At 32.6% G+C, this 21,798-nt stretch overlaps 1 protein-coding gene across 3 annotated transcripts in view; it reads right to left on the bottom strand.

Annotated features, from left to right (window-relative positions):
- LOC143226595 (N-acetylated-alpha-linked acidic dipeptidase 2-like) overlaps window positions 1-21,798 on the bottom strand; it is a 94,052-nt gene that overhangs the window by 12,717 nt on the left and 59,537 nt on the right. For all 3 annotated transcript variants that reach the window (XM_076457786.1, XM_076457785.1, XM_076457787.1), the window contains 9 exons: window positions 19,913-20,102; window positions 14,539-14,629; window positions 9,866-9,961; window positions 8,608-8,693; window positions 6,293-6,495; window positions 5,645-5,708; window positions 5,269-5,333; window positions 3,155-3,243; window positions 1,606-1,696 (listed from right to left, as the gene is read on the bottom strand). In XM_076457786.1, coding sequence (XP_076313901.1) covers window positions 1,606-1,696; window positions 3,155-3,243; window positions 5,269-5,333; window positions 5,645-5,708; window positions 6,293-6,495; window positions 8,608-8,693; window positions 9,866-9,961; window positions 14,539-14,629; window positions 19,913-20,102 — 975 coding nt within the window. The remainder of the gene's footprint in view (window positions 1-1,605; window positions 1,697-3,154; window positions 3,244-5,268; window positions 5,334-5,644; window positions 5,709-6,292; window positions 6,496-8,607; window positions 8,694-9,865; window positions 9,962-14,538; window positions 14,630-19,912; window positions 20,103-21,798) is intronic.

The raw sequence follows: 21,798 nt of genomic DNA on the forward strand, positions 1-21,798 counted from the left end.
TAAGGACCTTTCTCCTACCATGAATTGGACAAAGAAATGGATTAGATTTGACTCACCACATATGCTTTCCACCATCCTACTGTTGCCTACCACTTCAGTGTAGGTTCCTGTACATGGTGAGGGGACCTCCAAGAAAAGATTCTGTATTTTCAGTTTACCTCTTGTATATGAACATACCCCTAAGTGTTTGCCATGTGCAGTGACCCATGAAGGGGAGGAGAATATCTTGGTGGTTAATGGGTCCAACCCCAACATGCCATTTTGACCTTGAATTCCAGTAGACAAGTACCCTCCTAGGGTCAATCAGCTGGTCTTATTGGACTAGAGTCAAAAGTGTACCATTGTTGGGAGTTCTGAATGGGTTTTGTGAACATTATGTCTGATGGTGGTGTTTGGTTATAGTGCTCATGAAACCATGGTGTTGCTGCAGTGTCCTTGTTTGACATTGTAGTGTCCCCCCTCATAGGATTTCATGGTGGAGTGGGGTCAATGGGCACTGAATCTTCCTCTATTTATTATGAATCTCTGTTACACCATCAACACCAATGTCAGATCCTATACCTTACTCAACTTTTAGCCCTTCATTCTTTATCTGACAAATCCTCAGGGCAAATATTTCCGTTTTTTTCAGAAGAGATTAGAGAGAGAGACTTGCTGGCTCTCCTAAATTCATCAGGAAGGTATGTTCTGGGAACATTTTGTTGGAAACATCTGTACCAAAACACCCTGAACTCCTGAGTTCTAAGGCCATTGAGGTTACTCCCCATGCTACTCTGAATTCCTCCTAAGGAGTGACTGTTGAGAAGAATTTGAAGAACATCTTTGAGTCAGAGTTCTCCACTGGTTTCTTCAGCCAAGGCATTTCTGCTGCATGCTGTATCTCCACTTGCAAGGACAGAATTATGCTGCCAACCATGTCTTAATTTTGATGTTTATATGCCACATCCACCTGCCTCTTTCAAGACCTCTTTCCAGTGCCAGTAGTTCAAATATTCAAAGGTATTGTGTCAGACACTCCCAGTTAGAAGTACTGTCTTCTCTTTGCCAAACATCTTTCAAACCATTCTTCCATTCCTGTTTCTATGAATGTTTCAAAATCAGATGACTCTGTGAGACGTGCCATGGTTTGTTGTAGCTTGGTGGTTGCTCACAGGATCCTCTCTATAGTTCCTATCTTCACTGCCAAGTTGTATGCCACTTTTCTTACCCTGGATCACACAGAACTTATGCAGTACACCAATTGTAGTATTTACAGTGACTCTCTTAACTGTCTACTGGCCCTGGAATCACTTAGCATTAGTTTCACCTTGTTCTTGTTGAGATTCAGAAATGCCGAGCACATTTTTCTCTATCTTTTATTAGTATCCACACACAACACTGGTTATTATACACATCTTCACACAACACTGGTTACTACATGCTTTCTTACACACAGTGTAGATTATTAGGCAAACAATATCCATGTACAAATACAGGTATTAGACACACCTTATCCAAGAACAACATGGGTATGCCAGTATTAAATGCATTTTATATAAACATACACACCATACCTTGTATTAAATTTACTTTATTTATACATTGCAGGCCAAGATTTAGACATACCTTATCCACAACCCATGAAATATCGATGCTTGGTATACCAGCATAAAAAGCAAAAGGTGAGTGATCAGAGCCTGAGCTTAAAGTACGAACCCTGGAAGAGAAAAGGAGATACAAATATTATATGTCAGATTTAATTATCAGTGCCAAGAATTCATTGGGGTAAAACAATAATAAAAACCTTACTAGTATTTAGTTGACTACCTGATCCAATAACTAAATTTTCAAAATGTGAACAGCTTCAGTGTAATCACAGAATCTCTTACAAGAAAAAATACAGAATTAGTGATTAACTAATTGGGTTGGAAATTTTGATGGAGAGAACAGATTCAATACATCTTTACCAGATTTAATATAAAAGATTTCATTGTATAAAGAAAATGATGTTTTGGTAACATTTGTTAGAAAATAAGACTAGGTACTAAACAAAATTAGAGTAAGGTTTGTGTAAGTTTGTTATATTTTACTTTTCTTACACTTCACACATGTTCCATGTAATTTACATTTAATATTCATTTTGATAAAAAAAACTTATTAGTCAAAACTGTTAATATGAACAGTTAACATACAACTGATTATTATTTTACATTTGCAAGAATGTATTAGAATTGTCATATATGAGCAAAGTCATAAATGTCTCATGCTTGGGCTTCTGTGGGCAAACTTTTCATTATATTAAATTAATAATGAAATAGAACCTACTTCCCTATAGTGACCTTAATCCCACCTTTTCTTGGTGTCAACAGGTAATATTTTAGGCCAAGAATTTTTACACCTAAATGGCAACTATGTAGAATTAGCATGTTTGGTGACGGAGATTGCAAGTCAAGTGCTCTAACCATCAGGCCCGAATAATGAAATGGAACTAATGTCTAATAACAAACTCTGTGAGTAAAGATGTTATACATTAAACACACATTTTAAACAGTATTTTATATTTTTTTCTCATAATTCTAATATAATTATACTCAGGGGTGGATTAAGGTCCAGGTCCAGGCTCAAAAAAGAATTATGAAATTTAATTTTACTTTATTTGGATCATAATAAGGCCCATTTCACCCTTAATTTGCCACTGATTTTATTCACTTACAATAAGCTCTATAAGTAATAAATAACATTGTTTTTTACACATTGTTTCGAGAAACATTTTAGGTGTGTTGATTTATTTTGCTGAATAATGTACAAGTTTTTGCAACTTTTCTTCAATACCAGACATTTATGTAAACAACAGACAACTGTAAAAGAATACACAAAACTACAAAAAGCGCCTCAAAACTTTTCCCATAATGGCTCGAACCAAAATAATTTTCTCAGCTTTTGACCCATCCCTTTAACACTATTTTTGTTGGCTGCTGTAAAGAACAGTATTATTCAATGTAACAATACCAGATATATGTACATGTCAAAGTCGGTTCGTCTGCAATACCTAAACACGTAGTACAGGAAGTATTTAATAACACTAACCTTTGACACACATTTATTTCTGTATATGAATGTAATGAACGTTATCTTAGGTAAACCACTAAGTACAAATATTCCTTTATCTCCTTACCTTGGTTCTTTTTCATCACCCATACCATCACTGTGGTAATCTTTCCATGTGTCATATACAGACTTCTCAGGGCTTCCTGGATCTTCTACCTATTTAGGAAATTCACATTAATGAAAAACATTATTGTGTAACTGAGAAATTACTACTACCAACAAAATTATATAGGGTAAGACAACCTTGTAGTTGTTTGTTCTGTATAGCATCTTGTAACTCTAAAATCTAACAAATAACCAGAATATATTGGTTTGGGGATAATTAACAAGTACACCAGTTGTTGACCTCTAAACCTAAAATTTTAAAAACTAAGTAAAATAAAGATAAAATAGTGACTCTACATAAGACAGTCATCAACGTTACTATTACTAGTTCTAAAAATTAATACACTGCCTTAGTTATTTGCATAGAGCAACAGAACTGTTACATATTCTCTCTACTATACAAACAAAAGGAACACATTAAACATAGTACCTTAACTACAGTTATCTTCTCTAATTCTTTTGTTTGTTTGTTTTTGGTATTTCGCACAAAGCTACTCGAGGGCTATCTGTGCTAGCCGTCCCTAATTTAGCAGTGTAAGACTAGAGGGAAGGCAGCTAGTCATCACCACCCACCGCCAATTCTTGGGCTACTCTTTTACCAACGAATAGTGAGATTGACTGCCACATTATAACACCCCACGGCTGAAAGGGCGAGCATGTTTGGCGCGATCTGGATGTGAACCCGCAACCCTCAGATTACGAGTCGCACACCTTAACACGCTTGGCCATGCCAGGCCATCTTCTCTGAAACTAATAGTACAGATACAATAATAAACAGTGTATGCTTTCACTTGGGATGTTTGTTGTATGTACTGTTAGCTCTTTGGAGAATTAATTAATAGTTAAACAATTTTCTTTGGAAATTACATCATTTAAAGGCCCCAATAACCACAGTTTTTATGTCATATATCTAGTAAATATACTTTTTTTGGTACTGAATATGTGTTATCAAGAAGATATCTTTTATGTGCACTTAAGAAATTTAAATTTTGTATATCCTTAAGAATTTATCTAAACATTTTATATGCAAATGATAAAAATGTTTCATGTTTAAATTAAAATAACTAAAGCATTTTATATTAAATAGTGACATTTATGATATTGTTTGAATTTCACAAGAAGCTACACAAGGGCTATCTGTACTAGCCATCCCTAATTTAGTAGTGTAAGACTAGAAGGAAGGCAGCTTGTCATCACCACCCACTGCCAACTCTTGGGCTACTCTTTTACCAATGAATAATGAGATTTACCATCACATTACAATGCTGCCATGGCTGAAAGGGCCACTTATGATATAAAGATTTGAAAAAAAACTTTGAAGATATTTGATAAATAGTACCTGGTGCTGGCCTCATAATCTATAGGTCAAAGGTTCAAATCCCCAATTACCAGATTCACCTTTTCAGCTATGGGGGAATGATAATGTGAGAATTAATTTTACTATGTATTGATGAAGGAGCTAGTAGTATTGACTATCTATCTTCCCTCTAGTCTATCACTTCTAAATTTGGGATGGCTAGTGCAAATGACCCTTGAGTAGCCTTCCACAGTAAAAAAAAACTAAACAATTATAATTTGTAGTGCTGGAAGTCATTTTTTCAGTCAAAACGAAATGCTGTTTGCTTGTCTATTGGAAAATAAATGAAAAGATTATAAGATAACAGAGAAATATTATAGGTCCTTCTAACAAACCTGATAAAAGTCTGTATACTCTTAACAGTAGTTATTTTTTAATTGTATATATAACAATTTTCAAATATGTAGCAATACTGTAAGACTTTTATGCCACCAACAGTGTGAAATTAATCAAATAAATGAAATGTCACATTGGAATACTTTTCTCTTTCCAACCATCAACCAAAATTGTCAAGTTTTGCATTCCTTCCTATTAAAGGCCTTATTTAAAAACTGCTCCTTCCTTTATTTCTGAAAAGTAATAGTTTTTTTCAGAAATTTATACAAAATAACGACATTAGAAATAGGTTTTTCCAATGAAATTCCCTCCCTCTATTGGCTTTGACTTAGTTTCATTATACATGTTGATATATTCTTAGAATAAAACGATGAAATACATACATAACGTGTCATTTCTTGAACCACAGAAGCAAGAAGAGGGGAAGCTGCTACTTGAAACTTGGTGCCTAATCACAAACAAATGTGTTAGTAAAAATCCCTATGGAATTTTTAGAATCACCCTGTTAATGATAGGTGAAAAAACTTGAGAGAAATTAGGCTTATTAAAATATGTTAACTGTTCCATGCACCAATACCTACAGCACATGTAGACAGAGAATAATTATGATATCTACTCAAAACTAAAATTCTTAATACACACAATGTTTTGGTCTAAAAAACAAGTTATATTATGTTTTAAAAAGTTTTATATCTATTCTATAAGTTGTATCTTTCTTTATAAAGTCAAATAAAAATGAATTAAGATGTGATAACTTACCTGAAGCACAGACGTCAGAGTTTACATATGCTACAGTTCGATCCATCAGTTGAGGTAATTTATCCTACAAAGTCAAGGTATTATTATTTTGATTCTTATGCTGTTTTACAGCTAATAAGATGTATGATGTTTTTAAGAAATTGACCATACATGAAATTTATGAGTGATGTTAAAATCTGATTAAACCACAAATTAATCTAAATCATAGAAGCATACTACGACTTTCTTTTCTGGCTTCTTCAGTGTTAAAATGAACATCAAATAACATGTTGTTAAAAGGTTGGCCTCTTCAGCATACATTGTGACCTAATTTATTAATTTTAACAACTTTTCAAAATAAATTCCTCCTTTTTTTTTTAAATTTTCTTCAATTAAAAAAATTGAATTACCAATGAATTAAATATGCCTGAATTTAAAAGTATTTTTATCTTATTATGTGTTTACTACAAATTACAGTTGAAGAATCAAGTTCTTAAGCCTTCAAATGTTAGAATAAAAAACACAAATGGGAAAACAGTTGTGGCAAGATTCTGCCATTTGTGGTCATAGTTAATGGCATATCATCGAAGTCTAATTATCAAAATTAAATAAATTTAGGTAATTGTACAATGACAATAATTAATATAATTAAGACTGAGATCTCCTTACTTCTACCCACTCAGTAGAACCAATGAGTCCATATTCTTCTGCAGCCCAACTACAGAACACCAGAGTGCGTCTTGGTTTCCAGCCATTTTTGTGGAGTTTCCCCAAAATCCTGGATACTTCTAACATTTCAGCTGTTCCAGAGGAAGGATCAACTGCTCCAAAACCCCAAGCATCACGGTGGTTTCCCAAAATGACATATCTGTCTGTATGTTCACAGAAAATAAAATACTCAATTTAAAGCTATTCTCCACCCATAATGTTTATAGTTACATGCCTGAGAAGGAATTGTCTTTAGAAATGGTAATTAGGTAGATGGTTATGTAATATTAACTTATACTTGTATTCAGGGTTAAAATTAGGAAAAGAAGAGTAGAGGTACTCAGCTGGGTGAAGTTGATCCGTTTTCTAAAAAAAAAAAAAAATCTAATTGCAAATGTGAAAAGAAAGAAAACAATGTAGCTCAAATACATACCTGTACTTGTGCTGTCTTAAAAATAAGTTCCAAAACTTTGTGCTTGCAGAATTTAACCCCTTCTTGCATCATATGATAACAGATCTTATGTGACAGCACCACATGATGGCAGATCTTACATGACAAAAATCACTTGATGTCATATCTTGTATGAAAATACCATGTTGCCAGATCGTAAATGACAACACCACATGATGACAGATCTTACATGACAGAACCATTTGATGTTGGATCTTGTATGACAGTGCCAAATGTTGTCAGATCTTGCATAAAATTAGTACTTGAAGTCAAATTTTTCAATGTACTACTGTTACTGTACTTAAATATCAATTTCATGAAAAAAAGTAGTTTTGCTCAATCATGCAAGAGGTTCAACAATTATAGAATCTAATATTAATAAAACTGTCATATAATTCCCTGATTCTTCTTTCAAAACATATATAAATCCTTGAAAGAAATGAAATGTGCCTATTTCAAATGATCTGAGCATCTTGTAACAAGTGGATTTTAGTTTCTACAGATTGTAAAGTTTTCTTTAAAATCTGTAGAAACTAAAATCCACTTGTTACAATACTTTTAATAACCAAAATTACAGTTTGGTAACTAAAAGTATTTTGGGCTTAAGTAATATAGGTTGTGTTGGATTAACCTACCATTGGGCTTATAATACATGAAGAGAACATTTGGCATAGGGCACCATGAGTACGATGTCTGAAAACAAGATCTTTATCCTTTTATTGGTAAGCAATGATGCATACTATTTACTATGATATAATTGATAAGATACAAATATTTCACGTTAATTAGATAATCATCGAGATATTTTCTTTTAATAATATTTTATTATGTTTTTTTTACTGTTTTGTTAAAAAAGCTAAGCAGAATTTTTGCACACATCCTATTTTGTGTGTCTTTGTTTTTCTTATAGCAAAGCCACATTGAGCTATCTGCTAATTCCCCTGAGAGGAATAGAACCCTTGATGTTAGTGTTGTGAATCCAAAGACTTACTACTGTACCACTGGGGGGCATCCAATTTTTGCTAAAATGATGAAAATATGATCAAATTGTAAACTTTATTTGACCTCCGACTGAATGTGCATCATATACTTTATCATGATGTTAAATATAATTCATTTCTTATTAAGTGATTTGGTTTAAATTATTTGAAATTTTTAATTAAATTTAATTGATTAATAATATATAGTCATGAAAGTGCAGGATTCTAGCCCATGGTGTTGTGTGCCTTACATGTTAATCTAGCTCTGATTACAGGTGAGAAACATCTGAAAACAAATAACCAATACCCATGTACAAAATCCCTTGTAACAGAACTAAAAGGAGTTTGGGATGTGCTTCTATATGAAATTTACATGTCATTTTCTGCACTGCAAACAAACATTCATTTCACATGACAACATGTATATATGTTCCATGTCAGTAACTTTATTTCCATGTATGGAAAAGTCACTGAAAGTTGTAGTACAAATTTTAGTTTTCTCAGTTATGCAGATAGGTGTAGTTAAAAACAGTATAGACATACTGAAAACTCAGATACAGTTATTTATACATAATCAGTGTAACACTTTGCTGGAACTTATGCTTGGATAATAGCACACCATCCTTAACGAGCCCTCTGTGATATTTAAGTGTCTTGATTATAAAAAAAATTGATATTTGATAAAACCTCTTAAAATATTTGCACAAGGTAATTGTTACTTTCAATTTTAAAAAATACATACAATGAGGGATAAGTGCATAGAACATAATAATAGGCTTGGGGAAGTAGGTTATGTGCAATCAATATGGTTTTATGGAATAGTGAAGAAACAAATTTATACGTACCTGGTTCAATGTCTCCTCGGATATAACCAATAACATTGTAGTTGACAGTTTGATTGAATTTGTTGTAAACTTGCAACCTTATTCTCCTGTCAAAACAATGGAAGTTGCATTAAAAACCACATAAAGAATCGTTTAAACTGATTTTCTGTTACGAGTAAATGTAACCTAAAAGCTACAGTCTGATTAATCTTTCAGTCCTACATTTTTATTACAGAATATTAAATCACAATATTGTTAACATTGCAAATTGAACTATATATACCAAACAATCTAAGGAACATGTCAGTCAAAGCCATTTCTTTAATGTATATACTTTATATACATGGTTAGAATTCAACGTTCCATTATGATGTAGCTTTTGAATGCATATTTCAAAGAAAATCAGCTATAAATTAACTTCACAAGCCATGTAAGCAAACCTTTAGCAAAACGTATGTGAGTTCTTACTATATACAGAAATTTATTATTTAATGTTTAGCAGACAAATTCATTTCAGAAAGTTTTGAAGGAAAAAAAAAACAACAAGAAAAAAGCTAATAATTTCCAAATTATAAAGAACTATTTTCATACAACTCATATCTTTGTTTACTCTATGCAGACATCAGGTAATAAACTTGACTAATAAATATGTAAAAAGAAGGAATTAATAGAACTTATATAACACCAATATAAATTGCAATAATTAGTATTTATGTTAAAGGCATAACAACTGACCCCACAGTCCCCATGGTGCAGGAATACATTACACAGGGGCATATAGTACTAAAATAAATTGTATATAATGAAGTTGGGTGGGAAACCTGCAGGGGAACCAAAATATTCTGTGCTACCCTTCTGTTCTAAGCCTTTATAAAGTAGGAACAATTTGGGAGAATGCAATTCAAACCAGTTTATTTTTAATAAAAACAACACAAAATATCCACATAACACTATGGTGTGATTCACAGCATATTTTAATAAAGATATTTATTAGACATTTTTATTGTTAAATGTAAATTAGACTACTACACAAAACAATTTCATTAAGGATTCCATTATGTTCTTTACACTTTTAGTTTTAACTGTTTTAAAAAATAATTAGAATCAGTTCTGACTGAGAACATTCTTTGAAAACATAGTATAAAATATAGCCAAAATACTTTTTTACACATTCAATTTGCCATAGGTACAAACTGCCAATCTGTGTACAGTAAACACTTACTTTTGAGGAATACTCATGAATTTTTACAAACAAAAGAAATACAGGGAAAATGTTTACTTGTCAGAATCATCACCAGCAAACCCTGGACCAAGATGAAGGGTGATATTAAAGCCTCCACTCCAGTTAGTTGGAGCTGGTTGCCCACTCAACAATCTAGTGAGATATTATTGCATAAGTCATTACAATGTTGTAAATATAAGCTACACAATGAACCAGTAATCATCTGAAACACAGATTAAGTTTCATACTTCTCTATATCAGTGACTAATAGTAATATATTAAGACATAGCTGATAAAAAGCCATATATATATATATATATATGGTAGGATAACAAAGGGTTATTCCATGTCAAATCATCCAGGGGTCTGTAGGCGACCCCATAGAATGCCTTGAAAAAATTCACATGTGCTCATCTACCCATATAATGAAAAACTACCAAAGATTAGATCAATATCTCTAATAGTTTCTGATTTACAGCACTGTAAAATATAGTTATTTTTTATTTTTGGTGAATTCATTTTCAGACAACTTTGGTTGCTTAAAGCTACAAGAGTAATGGTGGTAGAAGGCTGAAATTTGCTACACTGACTGAATTAATCTCACAGAATTAAAAATGGTCTCAAACCAAGTTTATCTCTCTTAGGATTTGCATAGTGAGGCAGTAAAATCACCTGAAAACCCATAATTGTAGAAAACATAGGTTTATGTAAATACGCTACAGCTCTAAGACTTAATATGATACAAAGCTGAATTTTGTTTTCAAATTTCCTATAACATATCAGTTGATAAATCAGCAATTGTTGTACTTAAAAGTCTGTTAGATCTCCTGTAAAAAAATTTAGTTGCATGCAACTTTTCATGATTTAGCTAAAAATAGCCCTACTTCAGGCCACAGTTTGACCATGTCACCAGTTATTCAGCCTTTTTAGATTTTTACCATATATTCTTGCATCTCTGAATATGATCTACAAAAAACAACAGGATGGTGTTCAACCTACCTTTTGAGTTACAATTTTTTAAAGCATCCTCTGACCATACATTTTTTATTTAAAAAAAAAATCAATTCAGGTGTGTTACTGTGTGCAAATATATCCATATAATTTTGTAAAATACCTGTCAGAATTTTATGAATCCCACTGAAATATTCTAACCAGCCTTTCACAATGTTAAATAATGAAGTTGTAAGAAAAAAAGAAAGAATTAATTCATATCTGAACAAGTTTATTGGCATAACTAGTTAGATCACACGGCAATGCAAATATATTGTATGCGCATTACAGTTATGCAGATATGGCTGAGTTTAAGATTCATAATATAATAAATACAAAGGTAAATCAGACACAAAAAGCACAGCGCTACAACAGGGGATAACTGAGAAAGATTATAGTCACACCAAACTGCAATAATCGTGACAATGAAATGTTTCAAAAACTGCTTTAGCAATAAATTAACTTTAACAACATCAAATAAACATTGCTTTGTTCAGACAGCTTGAATAATTTTCTGAAATTCGAGTTTGATTATTTTGAGATCACCTTGACTTAGAACATAGTGGCGAGCACTACTGCCTTGCACGGTAGGTGCGCTTATCAGACAAAGAATATATTGGAAAGGAATCCAGCTTTCATCTTCATGTGACCTTGCAGGCCATGAGAACAGTTCGTTTTTTGATTTCTTCATAAATGACACCAACACATCGGAATGTTCATCTGATCTATCTTTTATGTTTCACACATACCATTCATGATCGTATATCCATGCCACATATTTCCCTGGCTGATAATTGTCATTGCCTACATTAGACCCTATTTGAGCTGCTGCAGCATCACTTTCACTGTTACTACCAACAGTTACAACTGTGTACACATTATCATCTGATAACCTTCTCATATACAATTTGTTGGTAGAGTGAGGAATAAAGTTATGATGTGACCTAATACCTGTCACAGTTTTGTGTCTTTAATACTGCTCAAGTAGATCAAACTTTACACAATTCTGCAGGACTGATTCCTGACTGACAAGAAAGAACTGAATGCCCTGAATGTGGTCCTTTGCCCAATGGTACTTATTAGAGACACTTAAAATTTGATAATTTATTATTTTTCACAACCTTGATTTTTTTTTTGAAGATCATGTTCAGAGATGTAAGAATATATGGTAAAGGCTGATTAGAATATTTCAATGGGATTCATAAATTATTTCAAAATTGTATGGATATATTTGCACACAGTAACACACCTGAACTGAAGTTTTTTTTTTCAAGTAAACAACGTATAGTCAGAGGATACTTTAAAAAATTATAACTCAAAAAGTAGGTTGAACATCATCCTGATTTTGTTTTGTAGATCATATTCAGAGATGTAAGAATATATGGAAAAATCTGAAAAGGCTGAATAACTGGTGACATGGTCAAACTGTGGCCTGAAGTAGGGCTATTTGTAGCTAAATCATAAAACGTTGCATACAACTAAATTTTTTACAGGAGATCTAACAGACTTTTAATCACAACAATTGCTGATTTATCAACTGATATGTTATAGGAAATTTGAAGACAAAATTCAGCTTTCTATCATATTAAGTCTTAGAACTGTGGTTTATTGAATAAACCAATGTTTTTTACGATTTTGGGTTTTCAGGTTATTTTATAGCCTCACTATGAAAATGCTAAGAGAGATAAACTTGGTTTGAGACCATTTTTGAATTCTGTGAGATTAATTCAGTCAGTGTACCAAATTTCAGCCTTCTAACACCATTACTCTTGCAGCTTTAAGCAGCCAAATTTGCCCAAAAATGAATTCGTTAAAAATTTAAAAAAAAATTAATTAAATTTTACAGGGCTGTAAATCAGAAACTATTAGAGATATTGATCTAATCTTTGGTAGTTTTTCATTATATGGGTAGATGAGCACGTGTGAAGTTTTTCAAGGCATTCCGTAGGGTCACCTGGAAAATTTTCCAAAATCTAGATGATTTGACATGAAATAACCCCAAAACCTATATAAAATATATGACATATGGAATATTTTTTATCTGTCTCATGAAAATTACAATAATGCTTATTTGCAGTAACAGAATGAAAATGATGAATAGTTTTCAGAGCCAGATTAAGAACACTTGGTAACATCAGTTCTGTGGACTTACCACATTCTCCACAAAACCTACATTATTTTTCTTACATTGAAATATTATCCACAAAAGCAACCTTTTAATTATATCAAATATAAGAGTTAGATATTTAGTGGAATTTGATAATCAATAAATCAATTGTCATATTAGTCAATAACATGCAATCAATTGATTCTTCTCACGAGTTGGAATAATTAGAAAGATTAATATTGATTAGTTGATTATTCCTATGATTCATGACAATAAGTCATTAAATTAAACAAATTTGAATCAAATGAAAATAATAATGAGAAATAATAATATTTTGATTACTTGGATAGTTGGAATAATAAAAACAGTAATAATTATTAACACTAATTTTTTAACAATGAATCATTTTTACAACAATAATTAATTCTCTCTTAATTTTTATTACTTAATTATTTTACAAAATACTAATAGATTTAACCAATTTCCATAGGTAACTGATTAATCAAATTATCCTCCTAGTGTCCATATTATGTATGTCACTGTCACATCCATGCAAGTGTTTAGGCAAACCTCATTAAAAACTGGACACAAGATTCATATCTATAGACTGACACTAGATAGTGGAGAAAACGTTAGGAAAGAAGTTTATGCTATCCAGGATACAATTTCCAAAAAAGAGCTTAATCAAACTTTGGTAAAGGACCTATATCAAAAAGGCAAGAAGAAATACAAGCAAATAGCTGCTGATCTATTTTATTCAACTACAGGCAATTATTGAAGAGTTTTCTTTTGGTTCTGAGAATCATTACAAGTTTGCACAAATCAACCAATTAACTGTCAGACCTACTTGTGGGTAGATGTGTACACTACTTGGAAAATAGTAAAGACACCAAAAATATTTGATATAAGAACCCCTGTTTGAGGACAAAGAGTTAGTTTTTCCAGGACAAGAAAGCAAGTTCTTGAAGCCAGACAACCAAAACAAGTTCTCCACAGAGACTGGGAAAACCTTCTAAATGCTAAAGCTGCCCAACTTGCCAGAACACCATTTCAGTGTGGATGTAAGTCACAACTGCTATTTCTCTCAGTTGAGTGCTTAGTTAAGAAGCTTTCATAAAAAGGTACAATGTTCAAGAGAACTCATATATTGATATTTGTCAGAGTATGCTGCCGCTAACATTGTAATCAAGAAACCTTTGATTATAATAGATAACTTGATGAGAATAATAGAAAAAATTAATAAATGAGATATCAGAATATTCTGCATGACAATGAATTTTGAAATAGCTGTGTGATATTAAAAGCTTGGTGTATTTTGAAACCTCAGTCTCAGAGTTGATTCTCTACTATAACTGTAAACTGACTAGAGCTAGTGGCTAGTGTAGTTCAAACACGACTGTATACCTTACTTTAATATAACTCTATTTGTAACTGGATTTAACTCCAACAGCTAGCCCCATACAGCCCCTATTATAACTATCTAAATGCTGTGCTAGACATTGAAATTGTAAACTATGATATCCACTTTTCAATATACCAAATAAAACAAAATCTTCATCATGAGAGCTACTGTTTTAGATTATAGATTTCCTAGTTTCTCAGATAAAATCCTATAATGCAATGCATTACTTACGACAGAATATTTCTTGCATCACCATATCCAATTGGCTGACTGGGTATCTTTGGTAAAAGGGTGTCTTTCATAGCATATCGATAAGCACCCTCTGGAAAAACAGAAAATTTACAATTTAGAACAATCTTGCATTATGGCATATTAAACACAACAACAATCCTTTGTTCTGTAGTGTTTTTCAGAGTTTGGTTTTGTCACCAGTTTCTTTCTTTCTTCAGTCTCTTTAATCTGTTAAAATTAGTTAAACCATTACTGATTTCTCCAACTGTTGAAGCTCTCTCTTTTTTACAACCCCTCACACCATCTACCATGGATTTTTGCCTCACACCTTTAACTGTATTAATTTACATTTTTTCCAAATAGTTTACGCTCCTGACATACTTATTTTATGCACTGTGAAGACACAGACAGAGATGACATGGGGGGAGCAGATCTAAACAACAATCCCATATGTTGCTTCCTAAGTGTGCAAGCTAGGTATGGTAAAAATATAACCAAAGGTTTGCCTGTTTTAAGTGGATATAATACATGGAGAAGGCACAGGGGACTTTTGAAGGTGGTATTAAAGGAGTCATGTCCCAGCACCAACCTACCCATCCTCATGTTATCACTCTACAGTGGGTACAATAAAAGTACATATTCGATGTGGTGACAATATAACCTACTGTTCACCAGTTTTAAGCAGGCAATGCTAGAGGAAACATATGAACCCCAGAGATTATATATGGGAGTTAGATAAAAACACCAACCCTCCTGTGCTATTCTCCAATGGGCCATAAGGGTATATGCCAGATCTGATGACAACAGGTTTAGCAGTTTGTCAATTAAAAAGAGGACACATACACAAACTTTTCTGAATAATGATTTAGATATTTAATACTTTTAGGCTATTCACTTTTTAGTAGTACTTCACCATAAACTTTATTTTCAATGTTACAAACAACTAGCAAATGGTCAATGGTCGCTTTTTGATTTACAAGTTTCTTAACTATTGTTATAATCTAACAGTTCCTTATTACAAGAAAAGCCAAACATAGCTTGTCCATGAGACAACAATAGCCTTTTAATAACATGCTGAAATTTAACAAATTCTGTATTTTCTGAAATGTGATGAGAGTAAAACTTCTTCAGGTATTGTATGTTGAATCAAGTGCTTGAACACCATAATAATACCACGCTCAGAGTTCTATATATTGATTTAGTTTTTCTATCATTTCTGCAGACTTTGCAGCATAGTCCTCAGGACTTCTTGCCTACTCAAGAAGGTTGAAGCGATTTATGTTTCTCAGAAACTAGTACCTCAGAAGAGATTTCTCTAACAGTTTCCATACAATTTCACTAAAAAATGTACAATCTATGCCAAATTCTAGTTGTGTTTCCTGCTTTTTTCCTTTGGAAATACATTTCCTTGCTGCAAAACCAATGTCAACTTGAGGGCATGACAAAATGGTTTTGTTTTTTCAGCTGAATCTTGCATAATTCTAATCTTTAAATGTACATAAACCCTGCATGTTATATCTACAACAAGTTTTTAAGTCACTTGCTAGACAGTAACGTGCAGAGGACATCAAAAGAATAGAAGTCCATTGACTTTTTATTGGGGGTGGGGACCATGGTGTCTTTGGGCTGTCTCTGATACACATTGGGTAAAAAAACCCACAAGAAACAAAAATATCCTCTTTCATTTCTATTTAACTGGTCTTATGAAAAACTAAACAGTGAATTTTTGCATATTAACACTTAAATGACTATCACAATTTTTTTATTTTTATTGTAAATACCTTGTTTGACATTTATTTAAAAGCTGAAATTTTTCCCATAATAACTGTTCCCCACAGGGCAGTGGTAAGTTTACAGACTTACAATGGTAAAATACAGGGTTTGATTTCCTTTGGCAAACACTGCAGATAACCCCATGCACTGTAAAAACAAATAAATACACCCTAATAACTTGCAGCATGCAAGTGGTGAAGTGAAAAGTCTCTTAGTAGTTGTGGGTAATATTTTATGTCACAGAAAAGAAGGCAAACAGCTATAGGCTTTGGCCTATTTAGCCACCTTGTGTACGTCACTCTTGCTAAGTATGAAATCACTGACACACTTTCATTGAGTAAAGAACACTTTATTACAAGTAACAAATGTGCAGTGTTTGTACAAGCTTGTCAAATGTACATTTTGTAATAAAGTTTGTTTCATTACGTATTCAAGCCATCTACAAACTGTATTATCCAAAAATAAGTTCCTCATCAACAAATTAAAACTAGCACACTTACTTGAAATTTGGCAGTTAAGAAATGAACATGCTGTTTAATTAAACATATAAAAAGAAAATAAGGCTTAGCTGTCATAAGAGTATTTTTGAGTTTTCTAGAAACCAATTTAAATGGTTTCATCTTCAAATTGTTTATTTCCACTGCATGATCCCTACATTCAAACTTTCTTAAGCCATAAATTAAACAGACCTTCAGCAGATGAGAAATTTCAAGCTTTCTGATGTACTTTATAAAATATTTCTGGAAAACCTGATTGGACAGATTATATCATCACAATGAGCAATGGTTTCAGGTAGCAGCCAGTAGATAATTTTCAAAATCTTTCTAATTTCCCTCCCAGTTGCTTCTAAACCAGTTCTGTAATTATTATGAACCTGATTCGTTTTGATGTGGAACCTCTGTCTATAAATACAAGTTGAGCATTTTGAAGAGAGGGTAACTTACAATAAACAAATAAAATTATCATACTCTTTATTAGTATCTGGGTCTATATATCCATACATATAAAAGGGAGTGTTGCCGGTATTACTCTTTTGTTATGTTACCTTATTCATTTCACACAATATGGAAGGAATGGTATCACAGAGATGTGAACATTTGAGCTATTTATTATACTTTTACATGGCCATGTTACTTGTTTCAACACTTTCATAATATCATGACCATGACTACAGTAAATTCATAGGGGCCGCTTTTCAAAGTTTTTTTTAACAGTGTCATACATATATATACACCTTAGATATCAAAACCTGATGTTTAGTATTATAATTGATAAGCCCTTAGGCTTACCACTGTACATCAGTAAAATGCGTTCATAATGCAATAACGAGATCATCTTAAAATTAACAATTGTATTTCTGCTTTTAAAATTCTAAAATGTGTAAAACATCTTATGGAAATAAGATATGAAAAACATTTGCATTGTTTTTACTATTTTCTGCACTCAAGACAGTAAAACCATCAAGCAGTTGGCTTGTAAAATCATGGATGCTTTCTTCTATACGAACATACAAATAATATTATATTTTGAATATATTTTTAAAAACAAATGTGACAAGAGAAAAACTGATTTACAAATGTTAGAAATTTGCAATCCATACAGACTAATCAGGAAACCTTGCCCTTTAAGATAAACAGACTGTGAAATATATAAATACATAACCTCAAATTTATTATTAAGATTTTCTTGTTTCAAAAGTACGAAAATCATAAAATAAAAAGTGTAGTTTTGTCTATTTTAAGGTTTTTGAAACTAATAGATTTAAAACTGTATTGTTTTAGCTATCTCAGTACAAACCAGATTGAAATAAGTTTGTTTGTCAGTTTTTGCATTTCAAACAAAGCTACATGAGAACTAACTGTACTAGACAATCATAATTTAACAGTGAAAAAATAGAGGGAAGGCAGCTAGCAGGGGCGTAGATCCTGGGGGGATACATCCAACTTCATTTTAGGTGGGGGGGTATGGTGCATACAGTCATCCCCCCTACAGTTTGGTCTGTTGAATTGTTTTATTGCATCACAGGCCTACAAACTGTGTGTTTGTTCTTGTGATTCTCGTTTTCTTACCAATCGAATTACATAATTAGGCCTAGATGTAGGCATTTTCGGTAGCCCAAATGTACATCTTTAATATAGGCGTGCTTCTAAGCTTTTCGATCTAAGCGATAGTTCGTAAGTATTAGTCAGTAGGCCTAAGTATATATGCAAGTATCGTAGCAACAAGATTACTCTGTGACTGCATGTTTACAGCTTTCAGGTTCACGTAATCAGAGATTACCAAGTTGCAAATTGAACAGTCCACGTAAGTGGTTGCAAAAATCATCCCCCCTCCATCGGGTGTAACAAATCTATGCCCCTGCAACTAGTCATCACCACCCACCACAAACTCTTGAACTGCTTTTTTTTACCAATAAATAATGGGATTGATTGTCACTTTATAATGACCCCACAGCTGAAAGGGCACAAATATTTGGCAGGATGGTGACTCAAACCCACGATCCACAGATTATGAGTCAAACTTCCTAACCACCTGGCTTGAAATAAGTACTAACAATAAATGAAAACGTACAAATTTGTGTCAATATTCTAAACATGGAACTTTTTTTCTATTCAGCAAGGAATTTGAAAAATTGTCCACCTCCACTAAAATTATATTTGTGCAATTAAAAAAAAAAAAGGAGTTAACAGATTTAATTACCTAATCCAAGTAGGTGATAATAAAATTTATATTGAAGTATAATACTTAATATTGCTTTATACTTAAATATATTTTACATTGTCCATTGAAAAAGAAAGATATTCAGTAGGTAAATTTGTAAACTTAATGTTGCCAAGTACAAATAAAATCATTGGCTAAAACAAGAGCAACAAATAATAAAAATAAATCCAGGGTAATTCTAAGCCTATCAATATAAGTGATGATTTTCCAGACTTTTTGACGTTATAAAATCATTAATTTGATGTTCCAGGATTACAGGATCCTGAATGGATTCTGTTTAGCATATTATTATGCCACATAATAATACTTGGTAGTAATATATCATAAAATAGAACTGGTCATCAAAACAAACAAAAAAATTACATCTTAGAGGTGCAATCATGAAGCACGACAAGTTAAAATTACTTGTAATCACACAGCTTCGCATCTTTAAAATGTTACTGGACCAAGTAAGTAAAGATGAGCACCTTGCAAGTGTTATTCAGTAAAGTGAGTAAAGAAAAACGTCATGCAAGTGTTATTCAATCGTGTGAGCAGATAAGAACGTTTTGCAAGTTATTCAATCACGTGAATAGATGAGAGCGTATTGCAAGTGTTATTCAATCACTTGAGTAGCCAAGAACGTCTGGCAAGTGTTTTTTGTCAAATAATGAGAATACATTGTTTCAAATGTTATTCAGTTAAGCAAGTAGAAAATAACGTTTTTCTCTTTTCAATGTAAGAAAGTGAAGATGATGACTTTATTAAATTACTGAACATTCAGGGAAGTTCAAACTGAGAATATTAGTGTCATAGTAAAACCATGTGATTCTTAAGTATAGTATGAATTGACAATAATCGTCGTTTGTTCCATACCACATAACTATTGTATAATACACACCTACAGATGGATACCCTGGTGTTAAGGGGTCGCCATCGCCAGTAAAAACAGAGCCCCGTTGCATTGCTGTTTCAGGCATCCACCACGTTTTAGGATACACATGTTCAGGATCCGTTCCTTCCAAAGCAACTTCTACAGGATCAAGGTACAAAATAACTCCAACAGCGCCCCTCTGTTGGGCATTCCATACCTATACAGATTTGTCTAGGTTTATAAAATTACTACTGCAAATTAGTGTATGTATATTTAGGCTTCGTGTATGTTTATCACGAATAGAAAATCTTACTCAAAGAAACATAGGATATATATATTATATAGGTCATATATATTATATTTTGCAATAAAGAATATAATATAACCAACAAATATAAAAATCTCTCTAATTAACTTATTTCCCATATCACTACCTTAACTAATAATTAGGGCAAGAACGGATATTTATATTATACTTGGACACACGTTTCTCATTTGCTTTTTGGTACGTTTTAATCTGTATCAAATCATACATAAAGTAAAATCGTAGTGATTGACCTACGAGCTTGAGTCATTTTGGCTCAGACTTCCGTAATGTATGGCCTCACACTTCCAGATGACTTTTAATTATCTTCTAGTATTCTACATTCACTTAGTAGCTTACAAACAAACCATATTTTATTAATGTGACTTTTATTAATAGTTTCATTGCCTTGATAGTACAAGCCACAAATTTATTTATCTAAATTTCATATAGTGAAACGTGAAGTAGTAAGCCTAAAACTCAAAATTCTATATTATTTAGGCTAAATTATTAACTAAAACTGCTTAGAAGTATACATCAGGACTTGTTAAATAAAATTATTTGTAACAACGGAAACAGTCATGAATTTTTATCTAATTTCTGCGTGTAATAATAACGTTATTGTTAATTAGATCACTGAATGTTTAACATGTTTAATCCAAGTAAAGAATACAAAGTGTATTTTTTTCCTCTTAAGTTTGAAGCTAGCGTATTCGAGTTTCTTTATGAAATTCTCGAAAGTGAACTATTGAAATAGGCAACACAGAAAATACAAACAACTGTCATTGACGCAGACCATTGATTGAAACGTAATGCGTGGATATCTCACTAGGCTTTGTTTTGACAAGATATACAAGATGAGTATTTCCAAAATCCTCTCCATTAATTACCCTCATTTTTCTTTTCTCCTTTCGTAGTTGTTTTAAGACTTTATTCGGCAATATACAAGTCGAGTATTTCCCGAATTCCGTCTTTTAATTTATTTTGATTTTCATTCGCGTTTTTACAGCTGTCTCTCGACTTTATTCAATCGCTAGTAGCCAAACGACATTCAATCACGAAAAGAAGACAGGGCAGCTTTAATAATATGAAATTGTTGTTAATAAAATTATGTGTTAAAGTACACTCATGTTTCTTGTTTTCCTTTGTTATTCACGTTTAATTTATTCTTCGCTTAACAGTGCTAAACCTGTATTTTGCGAAAAACTTTCGCCACGTCAGTGAACTCTATTACTACATATTAAATACGTACGGTCAAAAAGTTAAATATTCATGCTTGGCAAAACAAATACTTGTGTTCTGTGCGCATTTTGTATTAGAAAGTTTTTTTTTTGTTTTTTTTAAGTTGCCTTAACATTAATTTGTTTGTTTTGAATTTCGCGCAAAGCTTCTCGAGGGTTATCTGCGCTAGCCGTCCCTAATTCAGCAGTATAAGACTAGAGGGAAGGCAGCTAGTCATCACCACCCACCGCCAACTCTTGGGCTACTCTTTTACCAACGAATAGTTGGATTGACCGTCACATTATAACGCCCCCACGGCTGAGATGGTAGCATGTTTGGTGTGACGGGGACTCGAACCTGCGATCCTCAGATTACGAGTCCCCGTCGC

Source organism: Tachypleus tridentatus, chromosome 9, assembly GCF_004210375.1.
Source record: "Tachypleus tridentatus isolate NWPU-2018 chromosome 9, ASM421037v1, whole genome shotgun sequence".
Lineage (NCBI taxonomy): Eukaryota > Metazoa > Arthropoda > Merostomata > Xiphosura > Limulidae > Tachypleus > Tachypleus tridentatus.